This window comes from Erinaceus europaeus, chromosome 15 (genome assembly GCF_950295315.1).
Source record: "Erinaceus europaeus chromosome 15, mEriEur2.1, whole genome shotgun sequence".
Taxonomy (NCBI): domain Eukaryota; kingdom Metazoa; phylum Chordata; class Mammalia; order Eulipotyphla; family Erinaceidae; genus Erinaceus; species Erinaceus europaeus.
The window spans coordinates 9,869,290-9,884,775 of record NC_080176.1 but is presented as its reverse complement, the minus strand read 5'-3'; the positions used below and the strand labels follow the sequence as shown (position 1 = coordinate 9,884,775).

The 15,486-nt window shown below is 50.7% G+C and overlaps 2 protein-coding genes across 3 annotated transcripts in view; both read right to left on the bottom strand.

Moving 5' to 3' along the window:
- Nucleotides 1-938: 938 nt before the first annotated feature.
- Nucleotides 939-15,486, bottom strand: part of GGA2 (golgi associated, gamma adaptin ear containing, ARF binding protein 2) — a 31,404-nt gene continuing 16,856 nt past the window's right edge. For both annotated transcript variants that reach the window (XM_060172808.1, XM_007516567.3), the window contains exons 9-17: nt 11,702-11,783; nt 11,193-11,318; nt 10,395-10,517; nt 9,753-9,781; nt 9,376-9,509; nt 8,605-8,759; nt 5,834-6,003; nt 3,310-3,420; nt 939-1,914 (exon numbers count right to left, since the gene is read on the bottom strand). In XM_060172808.1, coding sequence (XP_060028791.1) covers nt 1,804-1,914; nt 3,310-3,420; nt 5,834-6,003; nt 8,605-8,759; nt 9,376-9,509; nt 9,753-9,781; nt 10,395-10,517; nt 11,193-11,318; nt 11,702-11,783 — 1,041 coding nt within the window. In that variant the 3' untranslated portion in view covers nt 939-1,803. The remainder of the gene's footprint in view (nt 1,915-3,309; nt 3,421-5,833; nt 6,004-8,604; nt 8,760-9,375; nt 9,510-9,752; nt 9,782-10,394; nt 10,518-11,192; nt 11,319-11,701; nt 11,784-15,486) is intronic.
- LOC103107752 (NADH dehydrogenase [ubiquinone] iron-sulfur protein 4, mitochondrial-like) lies at nt 4,114-4,767 on the bottom strand. The gene has a single exon (XM_060172812.1). The coding sequence runs from the start codon at nt 4,749-4,751 to the stop codon at nt 4,233-4,235; it is 519 nt and encodes a 172-aa protein (XP_060028795.1). The 5' UTR covers nt 4,752-4,767; the 3' UTR covers nt 4,114-4,232.

Sequence of the window (15,486 nt, the reverse complement as noted above, 5' to 3'; positions counted from 1 at the left end):
TTTGAATCCATCTAATCCCATGAAGGGGTAGACTATCCATGTATACTTACACTTTGCTAACAAGAAAGAATCGGAGCATCTCTCTGGCTTATGTGATGCTGGGAATCAAACTTGGGACCTGTTTTCCTATGTCACTATAGTTAAGACTTTTACAGCTTAAAGGCTCCCCAGCCCCCATTTTAATCCTCAGTTATTGGAGTTAAGGCAGATACCCTCATTTAAAAAATTTTTTTTAATATTTATTTATTCCCTTTTGTTGCCCTTGTTTTATTGTTATAGTTATTATTGTTGATGTTGTTGTTGGATAGGACAGAAAGAAATGGAGAGAGGAGGGAAAGAGAAAGACACCTGCAGACCTGCTTCACCACCTGTGAAGCGACTCCCCAGCAGGTGGGGAGCCGGGGGCTCGAACCAGGATCCTTACGCCGGTCCTTGTACTTCGCTCCACGTGCGCTTACCCACTACGCTACCGCCCGACTCCCAGATACCCTCATTTAAAAAAAAAAAAAAAAAAAAGGAAACAACTTTAGTTGAGGTTATACTATAGTGAACTCCGAGTGCAAGGGAAATTTGTCTGTTTTACCCTAAAAGGCAGATGAGGTAGAAATCTACCCACAGCAGTGAGCTGCTCAGCTCGCAAGTCCTTTGCCAGCCCTGTTGGCCAAGAAGGATTGTCAAAGTGCTCAGCACTTAGTAGGTGCTAAGTACCAGAGGATCATAAAACTGGGCACTTTTTTCAATCCACAAAAGTTCACAAATATAGTTACCTCTTCTCGTCACCTCTACCTAGATGCTGGGGCTTCTCTCATCACTGAAGCAGTTCCCTCGGCTAGTCCCCCTACCTCCTCAGCAGCCCAAAGAGTTCCCTTCAGGCTCGTCACTTCCGAATGCCCCAGGGCTAGGCCTCTTCCCACTTACTCAAAAGGCCACAAAGTACATGCGCTATCCAGGCTTTTATTCGGGGATTGTCTGCACTGTTCAGTCACCACTTACATCATTGCTAAGCTCTTTTCACAATAACTCCATGTTGAACTGTGAAATCAACAGGCACGGGTGACCCTGTGAGCGGTGGTATTTACAATCACAGGAATGGCGGCACAATCAAAAAGGTCTCTAGCAGGCTGCCTGGCCCTCGGGACCCAAGGGTCTGCTGTCTCTTCTGATTTTAAGGCACGGTGGTGAAGGACAGGCTTGGCCCCTGCCAGGCTCCAGAGGCAGCCCCATGCTTGGCACGCAACGCGACAAGCATCCCAACTGGGTCTCCTCAGATGCATGCAAGCACAGCATGGACAGAAGGGCTTTCTTGGAAAACAGTCCCTTGAAGATGAGCTACTCTCTGCTCCAAAACCAAGCAGGTCCCCGGTAAGGTCCCTGAGAGCAGGAGCCAGGAGCGACCGAGACTATCAAAAAGTTGGAAAGGCACAGAGAGGAGGAATGGAAAGATACCAATATGAGGAAAAAACAAAACAACTTTGGCTTTAAAAAACAAACAAAGAGACAAAAACCTCCAACTTGAAGCAGGGTATCTGTGTCAGTCACCAGAGAGACGGCTGCTGGAGGCACTTGAGCAGTTCCCACGCTACGCACAGCCCAAGCTCTGCTCTCCCCCAGAGCACACACGCACACATGCGCGCACGCAAGCACACACACTCAGTATCTGCAGGGGATGTTAGAGGCTGGCACCTGAGCCTGAAGTCAGGCTGGCACTCTTGGCACTCTGTACTAAGCCACCGTGCTGAGTGTGATGGTCTAGGCAGCAAGAGACAGTGGCCTGAGCATGGATGGTGGGTCTGTCCTGGGGATTTAGGCTGCACCCAGGACAGCGGGGTCAGGGAAGTCTTTCACTTCTCCCACTTCGCTAAACGGCTGTCCGCCCTGGTTGAACGTCAGCTTGTACCGTAACCGGATGGGCTCCTGGGAAAAGACAGAAGTCAGATTGGGGGGGGTGGTGTGTGAGTGACATGGAGCAGAAAGAGAGAGCCCTTCCCCACTTGGCCATCAGCAAGGCTGGGCCTGGGAACTCCAAGGGAAGGCTTCAGACACCTGTACTCAACAACACTGCTAGACCCTTTCAGCTAGCAGAGTGGGGTGAGCCAGGCACACTTCCTGGGAGTCCTCCCACTCCCAGAAACCAAGGCAAAGCATAACTCAGAAACCAGCTGACGGAGAAAACCAGGCCTCAGGGAGTTGGGCGGTAGCGCAGCAGGTTAAGCACACATGGCGCGAAGCACAAGGACTGGCGTAATGATGCTGGTTCGAGCCCCCGGCTCCCCACCTGCAGGGGAGTCGCTTCACAGGCGGTGAAGCAGGTCTGCAGGTGTCTATCTTTCTCTCCCCCCTCTGTCTTCCCCTCCTCTCTCCATTTCTCTCTGTCCTATCCAACAACAATGACATCAACAACAGCAAATAATAACTACAACAACAATAAAAAAAAGGGGGGCAACAAAAGGGAAAATAAATGAATATAAAAAAAATTTTTTTTAATATTTTTTTAAAAAAGAAAACCAGGCCTCATGTTAACAGAGGTTATACCACTCCCCCTGGCTCCCTGCTACATAATCCATCAGAAACCTTCCTCCAGGGCAAGGGAGACAGCATAATGGTTCTGTGAAAGACTTTGCTGCTGGTGGCTCTGAAGGCCCAGGTTCAGTTCCCTGCACCACATTAACCCAGAGCTGAGCAGAGCTCTGCTCTGTCTCACTGTAGCTCATTAAAATATTGGGTTGTCAGAAAAGTCATGGCATAGTTTTGTTGTTTTCTTTTTGCCTCCAGGGTTATTGCTGGGACTCAGTGCCTGCACCATGAATCCACTGCTCCTGGAGGCCATTTTCCCCCTTTTGTTGCCCTTGTTGTTGTAGCCTTGTTGTGGTTATTAATGTTGTTGGTGTCGTTCGTTGTTGGAGAGAGGGGAAGACAGAGAGGGGGAGAGAAAGACAGACACCTGCAGACCTGCTTCACTGCCTGTGAAGCAACTCCCCAGCAGGTGGGGAAGCCGGAGGCTCGAACCAGGATCCTTAGACTGGTCCTTGCGCTTTGCGCCATGTGCGCCCAACCCACTGCACTACCGCCCGATCCCCATGACATAGTTTTCTACACAAAAATGCATCACGACATTTCTGATAACCCAAGAAAACAAATGCTTTTTAAAAAGAAAAAATCTTCCAGTAAGCCCAAAACAAGCGTCAGGGAGAGCCCAGCACGCTCTCAAGCAAAGCAGAGGCTTTCGGGTCAGAGCTCTGTCTGTGCCTCCGTCCGCCCACCAGGCTGTTCCCTGGCACCCAGGGCCTGCATGAGGCCTGCAAGACGTACCTTGTGGGGATTGTCCAGCAACAGCATCTGAGAGACCACGGCCGGCGGCACCAACGGGTTGAACGCTGGCAGCTTGGAGCTGGATGCTGGCTGCAGCTTCACTCTCATGGACTGTGGAGAACAAAATAACAACAACATGACAACTTGTCGGGAGTTGGGCGGTAGCGAAGCGGGTTAAGCGCAGGTGGCGCAAAGCGTGGGGACTGGCAAAAGGAACCCGGTTCAAGCCCCCGGCTCCCCACCTGCAGGGGAGTCACTTCACAAGTGGTGAAGCAGGTCTGCAGATGTCTTTCTCTCCCTCTCTGTCTTCTCCTCCTCTCTCCATTTTTCTCTGTCCTATCCAACAAGGATGACATCAATAACAACAATAGTAACTACAATAATAAAACAACCAGGGCAACAAAAGGGAATAAATATTTAAAACAACAACAACAACATGTCACCTATTCCTAACACCCCACAGCGGAAGTGAGAGAGGAGAGGGGAATGGAACATGACTTCAACCCACCAACTGGTGCCAGGAAGCGCGGCTCTTCTCTGCCACACTGAGGGTGCCTATGCCTTGGGACAACAGCTGACTAACCAGAGGTACTGACAGTCTGTGTGCAGGGGCCAGAGAGCGCTCAGTGGGTAGGGCATCCGCCATCGGGTTCTAGCCCCAGCGTTGCCTGCAAGCTGCCCGAGGTGCCGTGGCCCCTCCTGTGTAGAGCTGAGACTAAGAGCTGAGCTACAAGCAGGTGAGGTAGGTGTTCTCCCGGGAAAGCTATCCTTCTGGCCCCGAAAAGCAAATGCTTTTTCTTTCGATTTATTTATTTATTTATTTATTTAGAGTTTAAAGGTCAAATTTATTAGGAGATTAAGAGATGTATCATACATGGACTACAAATACTGCACGGCTGACTTTGTCCACAGTCAGTGCTAACCTATTTTGTGGATACTCTTATTCTTTTGTTCCAAGAAAAGTTGGCGTCATAAGACTTGGACTTGGGTTTCGGAACCTTTCTCTCTTCAGCGTCACAGCTCCATCCATTTTTCTCCGCAAAGACAATGGCATCTTCTTTTGTACGGAAAGTCAGAACCATGTTGGATAAGGGATCGGCCGTTGATGCCCAGCCCATCAAAGGATTTTCCCAGCGTTCCCTGGTATCAAACTCCACCTTCCATTTCTTTGTATTGTGTACTCCAGACTGCGTGTTATTGCGAGCAGGAACAAAGATCCTGACTTTTCTAGTTTTGATATGTTCTTCTGGAACCCCAGTTAAAGTAGTGATATCCAGTTTTTCATCAACTGTTAGGAGCTGCCTGTCTCGAGTCTGGTCCTGTGCCGGTCGCCATGCGGACGTGCTCAACAGCCTGATCAGAAGCCTGGACACGGAAAAGGCCGCTGCAGCCATTGCCCTTCGTCCTGGCCTCAGCGACACTGACATTGAGACCGCCGCCATCTTGCTGCAGGATTTATTTATTTTTTAAACATCTTTTTTTTTAAAAAAATTAACTTTGCTTATTTATTGGATAAAGATAGCCAGAAATAGACAGGGAAGGGGGTAATAGAGAGGGAGAGAGACAGAGAGACACATGCAGCCCTGGTTCACCACTCCTGAAGCTTTCCCCCTGCAGGTGGGGACGGGGGACTCAAACCTGGGTCCTTGCACACTGTAACACGTGTGCTCAACCAGGTGTGCCACCACCCGGACCCTCGATTTATTTTGCTGTTGACAGAAACATAAAGAAACTGAGAGGGGAGGGAGTCAGGTGGTAACACAGTGGGTTAAGTGCAGGTGGCACAAAGCACAAGGACCAGACTAAGGAACCGGTTTGAGCCCCCGGCTCCACACCTGCAGGGGAGTCGCTTCACAGGTGGTGAAGCAGGTCTGCAGGTGTCCGTCTTTCTCTCCCCCTCTCTGTATTTCCCTCCTCTCTCCATTTCTCTCTGTCCTATACAACAATGACGACAACACTAGTAACTGTAACAGTAAAACAACAAGGGCAATAAAAGGGAATAAATAGATATCAAAAAAAGAAATCGAGGGGGAAAATATATGGAGGGAGAGAGAGACAGCACAGGCGCAAGACCTGCACCTCTGTTTCACTGCTACTGAAGCCCCCTCAACCCCCCCAGGTAAAACCAGGGGCTGGAACCCAGGTCCTTGCATGTGGTAATGCGTGTGCTCAGCCGTGTGAGTACTGCCTGGCCCCTTATTTTTTGTTTTGTTTTGCTTGTTTGTTTTAGATGGAGACAGAGTGAATGAGATCACAGCACCAAAGAAAGCTTCCTTCACTGCAGCGGGGCCGGTGTAAACAAGGCGCAGGCTCTCTGGGAATTCCCTAAGAACCTGGGTGTATCCGGCCACATCTCAAGTCAGACACTCTTCTGGAGGTCCCCAGGAGAGCCAGCACCCCCCCCGCCCCCCGTTTTCGTGCTTGAGGACTCTCCCCTGCCCACCTCACCAGCAGGCGAGGCCCCAGCGCTCAGACACGGCAGCCTCCCTGGAGGAGGCACAGGCACTGACAGCAGGAGGCTCACCTTGGGTGCGGCCACCTGGAACATGATGTCCCAGACGGGCTGGGCGGCCGTGCTCATCATGGTCAGCAGCAGCACCTGCACCTCGGGGTGGCCGGGGGCGCCGGTCTGGGAGAAGTGGAGCAGGATCCGGAAGCCGTTGCGGTCGTAGACGGTGAGAGGAGGCAAGCTGCCTGCAGAGGGCGCCCAAGTGACAGGCTGAGTGTGGCTCCAGCTCAGACACGTGCATGACATCCACAGCTGCTTCCTGGCAGAGCAGCTCCTGGACCCCCCTCTTCCACCCATCATCCTCGCTGCTAGCCTCCTGTGACCCTGCAACCCAACCTCCTGTGACCCTGGCCTCCCCAACCCAACCATCTCACTGGGGCGAGAAACATAAGTAAATCCCGAGGGAGCTGGGACATTAGTAAGTAAGGATAGAACCAAGGAGGCAGCATAGTGGTTCTGCAAATAACTCTCATGCCTGATGCTCCAAGGTCCCAGGTTCAGTCCTCAGCACCACCATGAGCCAGAGCAGAGCAGTGAGTGCTCTCGTTTAAAAATAAATAGTGGGAGTCGGGCGGTAGTGCAGCGGGTTAAGCGCAGGTGGCACAAAGTGCAAGGACCGGAGGAAGGATCCGGGTTCGAGCCCCCGGCTCTACACCTGCAGGGGAGTCCCTTCACAGGCGGTGAAGCAGGTCTGCAGGTGTCTCTCTTTCTCTCCCCCTCTCTGTCTTCCCCTCCTCTCTCCATTTCTCTCTGTCCTATCCAATGACAACAGTAACAACAACAACAATAATTACAACAAGGGCAACAAAAGGAAATAAATTTAAAAAAAATAAAATAATAAAATAAATAAACGTTCTTAAATAAATAAACAGTAAGTGTTCTGGGAGATGGTGCAGTGGATAAGGCACTGGACTCTCAAGCATGAAGTTTCCAAGTTCGATCCCCAGGAATACTTGTACCAGAGTGATGTCTGGTTCATTCTTTCTCTCCTATTTTTCTGATTGATAAAGTAGAACCTGAAATGGCACTGGCGTATTGCACCAAAGTAAAAGACTCTGGGGTGGGTGGGTGGGGAGAATACAGGTCCATGAAGGATGATAAATGACATAGTGGGGGTTGTATGGTTAAATGGGAAACTGGGGAATGTTATGCATGTACAAACTATTGTATTTACTGTTGAATGTAAAACATTAATTCCCCAATAAAGAAATAAATTTAAAAATAAATAAACAAACAAACAGTGGCCCAGGAGGTAGCATAGTGGATAAGGCATTGGACTCTCAAGCAGGAGATCTTGCGTTCGACCCCCAGCAGCACATATGCCAGAGTGATGTTCTGCTTCTCTATCTCCTCCTCTCTCACAAATAAATATAAAATAAATAAAGACCTGGAGGTGGTGTACTAGATAAACACTAAACTCTCAAGGATGAGCTTCCAAGCCCCGTCCCCAGTATGGCATGCGCCAGAGGGATACTCTAATTCTCGCTCCTTTTAACTCATTAGTAAATGTGTGTTTTTGTTTTTTATTATGATAGAGACAGAAATAGAGGAAGAGAGGAAGAAACAGCTGCAGCTCTGCTCCATCACTTGGGAAGTTTCCTGCCTACAGGAGGGGACCAGGGGCTCAAACCTGGGTCCTTGAGCGTACTAACTTGTGAGCTTTACCAGATGCACCACTGCCCATCCCCATAAGGACACATTGTTTAAAAAAATTTTTGAACAAAGGACCGGGTGGTGGCGCACCTGATTGAGCATACACATTATAGTAGCACAAGGACCCGGGTTTGAGCCCCTGGTCCCCACCTGCAGGAGGAAAGCTTTGAGAGTGGTGAAGCAATGTTGCAGGTGTCTCTCTGTCTCTCCATCACCCCCTTCCCTCTAGATTTCTGGCTGTCTCTATCCAATAAATAAAACAAAGATAATAAAAAAAAAAATTTAAGGTTGAATCAAACTCATGCAGAGAATTCACATGTACCATTTATACTGTCCTCAAATGTCACTGTCTTACAAACCACAGTACAATTTCCAGAGACAACCAATCATATTTTAAATTAGTTTTGAGTATGAAATGAACACGTGCTAGTTTCACTATAAAATTAAGTTTGTCAATGACTCGCACCACTGCTTCCGGGGCTCTCTGCAATCTTTTGCCCAGCCAGGAGAGGGCACTGTGCCCTAGAGTTCAAGGTCAGAGTCTTCCCCTCTGGTACTAGTGTGTCAGCTACAGGCCAACAATGAATTCACTGCTTGTCGTTCTTCTTCGTAAGAGAAGTACTGCCCACCTGCTGCTTTGAAGAAGCTTCCTGGAGGAGGACCCCCAGCCAAATGCTGCCTCTTCTACATACCTCACACCTCTCCCGAGTCACTTCAGCCCACACTATCATCACGTCCCTAAGCAGATGCCAGCTCTCAAACTCACCTGCCCACGTCCTTCAGTGTCAAGCGCTAGCCGGAAGATACATTAAAGGAAAATGTTAAACTCAGAGCCCACGAAGGGCTGGAGACAGGCCTCCCCTGGGAGGGTACCAGCCTTGCCCCGTATATGCCCCAGGTAGGAATCCCAGACAGCCACTTTGGGTGAGGGGTGAGGGGTGGGCTGCTATGGCACTGGAGGCAGCATCAGCACTGTGGTGTTTCTCCCTCCCTCCCTCTCTGAAAATGCTCACTGCAAAAAAAAAAAAAAAATCCACAAAATCACCTCTTACCCTCTGCTCTGGGGCACAAATCATCTCCCCTGAGTGAACAGAGCTAGGTGACTGGCAGACAGAAAGGGCAACTGGACTTACTGGGCTTCACAGACTCCAGAGGAACAAACACATGTGCCAGCGGTGCATTCTGGGATGACGAAGAGGCCAGCGGACCAGCATCCCAGGACCACCCTGGAGAGGACTTAGGACCTAGGGCCACCTCCTTGGGGCTGCTTTTCTGGGTAGAAAAATTCCTGCAGAGAAACAAAAGCACGGAGACTAGCAAAGATTGTAGTGGGGCATCATGAAGCTGGTATGTCCTGCTATGTTCAAGGACCCAGGTTCAAGACCTTGGTCCCTAACTGCGGGGGGGGGGGGGGGGGGGGGAGTTTCACGAGCAATGAAATAGTGTTTCTCTCTCTTTCTACTCAATTTCTCCATTTCATATATATTTATATCTCCAATAAATAAATGAATGAATCTGAAAATACAGTATAAAAAAGAGAAAGAGGAATAAAGAAAAAAAGAGGGAGTCGGGCGGCAGTGGGTTAAGCGCATGTGGCCGCAAAGTGCAGGGACCGGCGTAAGGATCCCGGTTCGAGCCCCCGGCTCCCCACCTGCAGGGAAGTCGCTTCACAGGCGGTGAAGCAGGTCTGCAGGTGTCTATCTTTCTCTCCCCCTCTGTCGTCCCCTCCTCTTTCCATTTCTGTCTTATCCAACAACATCAACAACAATAGCAATGATAATTATAACAACAAACAAGGGCAACAAAAGGGAAAATAAATAAATATTTTTAAAAAATTTAAAAGAAGAACTCTGAACACAGCATCACCCTCCATGCCCCGGGCCTCCCTTGCTCACAAGACTCACAGAGGGTCAGCAGCTGGCTGCAGGGAGAGCAGATCCAGAAGGTTCCCTTCCGCAGAGGAGCCCTGGACGCCGCCGCTCAGAGGAGCACCGGCAGTGGGAGTCCTCAGGCCCCCAAGGTAGGGCTGACCGGCAACCTGTGAAACCAGGAGCAGCTTCAGTGAGGCCAGTGAGTGAAGGGCCAGAGGATGGTGACATGGTGGCACCACTCCCTGGCCCCTCTGAAGTCACTGCAGCCCAGGATCTGGATATTTAGGGACAGGAAGTCAGGCTTCAGCAACCGCCCCCTCCCACCCCCCACCCTCCACCAGAGCTGCTCTCTTGGGAAAGTAGAATTGAGATGACACACACAGCTCTATCCCCGGGAGGAGCTGCTTTACCTTGCTGGTAGCTGGGGCATCGCTGATCCCTGTAAGAGAGGAACAGGCTGAGAGGCACAGCGGGCCATCAGGGAGCATGCCTGCCCTCTCTGAATGGTCAGAAAGCTGGCCGAGAGAGCCAGGCGGTAGTGTAGCGGGTTACGCACACAAAGCACGAGGACCAGCGTAAGGATCCCGGTTTGAGCCCCCGACTCCCCACCTGCAGGGGAGTCGCTTCACAGGCGGTGAAGCAGGTCTGCAGGTGTCTGTCTTTCTCTCCCCCTCTCTGTCTTCCCTTCCTCTCTCCATTTCTCTCTGTCCTATCCAACAATGACGACATCAATTAACAACAATAAAAACTAATATGTATATATATATAGAGAGAGAGAGAAAAAAGAAAGCTGGGTGAGTGGGCTAGGGAGACAGCATGATGGTTCATGCAAAAAGCCTCTGATGCCTGAGGCATCAAAGGTCCCAAGTTCAGTCCCCAGCACCACCATGAACCAGAGCTGAGCAGTGCTCAGGTTTAAACGGGAAAGTCTGGCTGAATGACCCAGAGATGCTCATCTCTTCGTGGCAAAGTTCCCAGAGGGGGACCAGTTCACTTGGGCTCCTAGGCACCCAGGACTGTTCTGGGCCTGTGCCCTGACCCCCACCCCTTACCTAGGGCTGCCAGGTCCTGATGGAGCAAAGATGGCGTCAGAGTCTGAGCATGCTCAGGACCACTGTCCCCCTCCAGGTCAATCAGGGGACAGCTCTTCTTGGAGTCTGCTGGATCCTGAATGGCTGACAGGAAGAGCGGGAGATGAATCAGTCAGAAAGAAGCAGGGCTTCCACTCAGCGCCTTCCCTCAGGCCTCCTCCCCACATCACCCACCCCTCTGCTTCGGCCTGGTGTCTCAGGGCAGCACCTGAGCTGGCACCTGGCATCGTACAAAGCAGCCAGGGCACTTGTCACCCCAAACCCAGAACTCAGTCCCCCTGTGGCGGTCTGCTCTCAGGAAAGAGCCAATTCTTGCCCAGCTCAGAGGTCCCTGGTGGAAAAAAAAAAAAAAAAAAAAAAAAAAAAAACAGCCGCCAACTACCCTCCCTTCCAATGCCAAGCAGTTCTGACTCACAAAGTCCAAACCAGAGACCTAGGAGGCACCTCTTAACTCTTACCCAGTACTCCAGAGGTGAGTCTGGAGCAGTTAGCCTGGCCCGGAGAGACGAGAAAATCTCTCCTTTGGTCTCTGGCTCTCGCAGGCCAGCACTCAGTAGAGGGAAGGACACCTAGCTCACAGCAAAGCAGAGACACCTGCTTCTGCATGTGGTCAAAGCCATTCTGAGGTGGTACCAAAGGCAAAGGCTGGCTAGACAGACCAGGCAAACGTCTCGTTTCTACAGGGTATTCTGAGCTTCCTGTTCTTTCCTGGGGCTGGCAGGCTACCCTAGGGCGCTGGGCAGGGTTCTATGCACACACCTCTGGAGACAGGCGTGTCGTCCGCAGGGCTGGTGGCGGTGTTCCCAAAGATGACTCGGCCCTCCATCACCTGCTTGTACAGCAGGACTCCCTGGGTGAGGAGGTCGTTTGCTTGGAGTATCTCCGCTGGAGAGGGAGGGAGATGAGAGGAACTGCCCGGGGTTAGCTTCCAACTGCCTCAGTTTTCTTCAAGCCAATTCCCAAAGCAGGCTCTATACCCACGTTCCCTGGCTCCCGCTCGCATGACCTGATCCAAGCTCCGACGCTCAGTTCTCAACCAGCCAGATTTGCTCCCCCTTCTGTGCCTGTGCCGTCCAACGTAATGGCCGACATTCAAAACAGGGCACCTTCAACAGAGGAATCAGCCCCTTCTCCTTCAGCCTAAGCTTCCTTTGTTTAATATGAACACTGACAGCAGTTTTGCCCATGTGGGTGCAAGTTTTTCCCAATAAAGGGAAAAATAAATTAAACAAATAAATGAAATGAAAAGAGAGAAATGGGGGGATTACCCAATGCTTCATCGTCGTCCGTGGTCTCGCTGGCCAGTCGGAACAGGGTGGGCCGGAGCTTCTCACACCTCTCATACACCGCCTGGAAGGACAGCGTTCACAATACACACACTGACACACACAGACACAGACACACAGACAGACAGACAGACACACACACACAGCCGGAACAGGGTGGGCCGGAGCTTCTCACACCTCTCATACACCGCCTGGAAGGACAGAGTTCACAATATACACACTGACACACACAGACACAGACACACAGACAGACACACACACAGCCGGAACAGGGTGGGCTGGAGCTTCTCACACCTCTCATACACCGCCTGGAAGGACAGAGTTCACAATACACACACTGACACACACAGACACAGACACACAGACAGACAGACACACATACACACACAGTCGGAACAGGGTGGGCCGGAGCTTCTCACACCTCTCATACACCGCCTGGAAGGACAGAGTTCACAATACACACACTGACACACACAGACACACACACAGCCGGAACAGGGTGGGCCGGAGCTTCTCACACCTCTCATACACCGCCTGGAAGGACAGAGTTCACAATATACACACTGACACACACAGACACAGACACACAGACAGACAGACACACACACAGCCGGAACAGGGTGGGCCGGAGCTTCTCACACCTCTCATACACCGCCTGGAAGGACACAGTTCACAATATACACACTGACACACACAGACACAGACACACAGACACACAGACAGACAGACACACACACACACACAGCCGGAACAGGGTGGGCCGGAGCTTCTCACACCTCTCATACACCGCCTGGAAGGACAGAGTTCACAATACACACACTGACACACACAGACACAGACACACAGACAGACAGACAGACACACACACACAGCCGGAACAGGGTGGGCCGGAGCTTCTCACACCTCTCATACACCGCCTGGAAGGACAGAGTTCACAATACACACACTGACACACACAGACACAGACACACACACACAGCCGGAACAGGGTGGGCCGGAGCTTCTCACACCTCTCATACACCGCCTGGAAGGACAGAGTTCACAATACACACACTGACACACACAGACACAGACACACAGACAGACAGACAGACACACACACACACAGCCGGAACAGGGTGGGCCGGAGCTTCTCACACCTCTCATACACCGCCTGGAAGGACAGAGTTCACAATATACACACTGACACACACAGACACAGACACACAGACACACAGACACACAGACAGACAGACAGACAGACACACACACACAGCCGGAACAGGGTGGGCCGGAGCTTCTCACACCTCTCATACACCGCCTGGAAGGACAGCGTTCACAATACACACACTGACACACACAGACACAGACACACAGACAGACAGACACACACACAGCCGGAACAGGGTGGGCCGGAGCTTCTCACACCTCTCATACACCGCCTGGAAGGACAGAGTTCACAATATACACACTGACACACAGAGACACAGACACACAGACAGACAGACACACACACACAGCCGGAACAGGGTGGGCCAGAGCTTCTCACACCTCTCATACACGGCCTGGAAGTATAGAGTTCACAATACACACACGCACACGCACACGCACACGCACACACACAAACAGTTGGAGCAGGGTGGGCCGGAGCTTCTCACACCTCTCATACACCGCCTGGAAGTACAGAATTCACAATACACACACACACACACACACAGACACACAGACACACACACACACACACAGACACACACACAGAGCCAGAACAGGGTGGGCCGGAGCTTCTCACACCTCTCATACATGCACGGCCTGGAAAGTACAGAGTTCACAATACACACACACACACACACACAGACACACATACACAGACACACACACACAGACACACAGACACACACACACACACCAGGGACTGAGTAGCCCCGGCAAGGCCCTCTAACAGGCCAACAGCAGAGCAGTTTGGGAAGAAGTCCAGCCAGAAGACATAAGGAGCTACATGCTGTCTCTCCCTACTTATTCAAAGGTCTATTAATCTTTTTATTTATTTTCCCTTTTGTTGCCCTTGTTTTTCATTGTTGTAGTTGTTGTTGTTATTGATGTCGTTGTTGGATAGGACAGAGAGAAATGGAGAGAGGAAGGGAAGACAGAGAGAGGGAGAGAAAGACAGACACCTGCAGACCTGCTTCACCGCCTGTGAAGCAACTCCCCTGCAGGTGGCGAGCCGGGGGCTTGCACTGGGATCCTTTTGCCGGTCCTCGTGCAAAACCAGCTGCACTACCGCCCAATTCCCAAAGGTCTATTAATTTATTTTGAGAGACAGAGACCAAGCTCTGCTCAGGTCTGGCCTGTGGTGGTGCTAGAGATTGAACCTGTTGCCTCTGAGTTCTCAGATCTGCAAGTCTGGCGTGCCTCCACTGCTCTATCTCCCCAACAATGTATCTTGCATTCGTAGGGAAGTCTAGGAAACAGAAACTCAAGACAACAGGAAGCCACAAAGTGGTCACCTGGAGGCGCAGCCACAGAGGGGGAAAGGAAGGGAGAGGTGACCAAGGGCCATGAGGACAGTCTAGTGACTGAGAAGCATGTCCACTACCCTGATTGTGATGGAGGTCTCAAGGATGGGCACATTAAAACATAGCAGAAAGGGCTGGGCAGTGGTGCACAAGAACCTAAGTTCAAGTCCCTAGACTTCAACTGTGAGGATGTGTGTGCATGGGGGGGGGGGGGCTTCACAGGCAGTAAAGCCTTAAGTGTCTGTCTCTCTCTCTCTCTCTCTTTTTTTATTTTTCCCTTTTGTTGCCCTTGTTGTTTTATTGTTGTAGTTATTATTATTGCTGTCGTTGTTGGATAGGACAGAGAGAAATGGAGAGAGGAGGGGAAGACAGAGAGGGGGAGAGAAAGACAGACACCTGCAGACCTGCCTCACCACCTGTGAAGCGACTTCCCTGCAGGTGGGGAGTTGGAGACTCGAACCGGGATCCTTAAGCTGGTCCTTGCGCTTTGCACCACGTGCGCTTAACCCGCTGCGCTACAGCCCAACTCCCTCTCTCTCCTTTTCTACTTCTCCCCTCACCTGTGAATTTCTCTCTGTCCTGTAAAATTTAAAAAAAAAAAAAAATTTAAAGTGGACTTGTCATGCAGGCACAGAGTCCCGCTGACAATCCTGGTGGCAATATAAAATAATAAATTAAATAGTGTAGGGGAGATAGCATAATGGTTCTGCAAAGAGACTCTCATGCCTAAGGCTCTAAGGTCTTGAGTTCAATCCCTTGCACCACCGCAGACCAGAGCTGAGCAGTGCTCTGGTAATAAGTAAATAGATACATTTTTTTAAAAGATTTTTTTTTTGTTTATTTATTTATGAGAAAGACAAGAGGAGAGAGAAAGAACCGGACATCACTCTGGTACATGTGCTGCCGGGGATCAAACTCGGGACCTCATGCTTGAGAGTCCAAAGCTTTGTCATTGAGCCACCTCGCGGACCACAATAAATACGTATTTTTTAAAAAACTGATCAGAGATGCTCCAAATACGCTGAGTTTCTAGTAAGTCGTTTATACTCAGTTACACCAAGATACTGATTGACAGACTGATTGCTGCCAGGGCTTCCTGGGACTTCATCCCACAGGATTCCCTGATTCCCAGCAGACTCTACTTGCCTCTACTTTTCCTGTGGAGAGTGGAGACAGAGAAAAGAGAGACACTACAGCATCACTCCACTCCTCCAGAAGGCGCCCCCTTCCATGGTGAGGCCATGTGGTGCTGGGGGCTGGAACCTGGGTCGTCCT

What these genes read in the sequence shown, in the direction of transcription:
- LOC103107752 (XM_060172812.1), bottom strand. Translation starts at nt 4,751, where the DNA reads ATGGCGGCGGTCTCAATGTCAGTGTCGCTGAGGCCAGGACGAAGGGCA.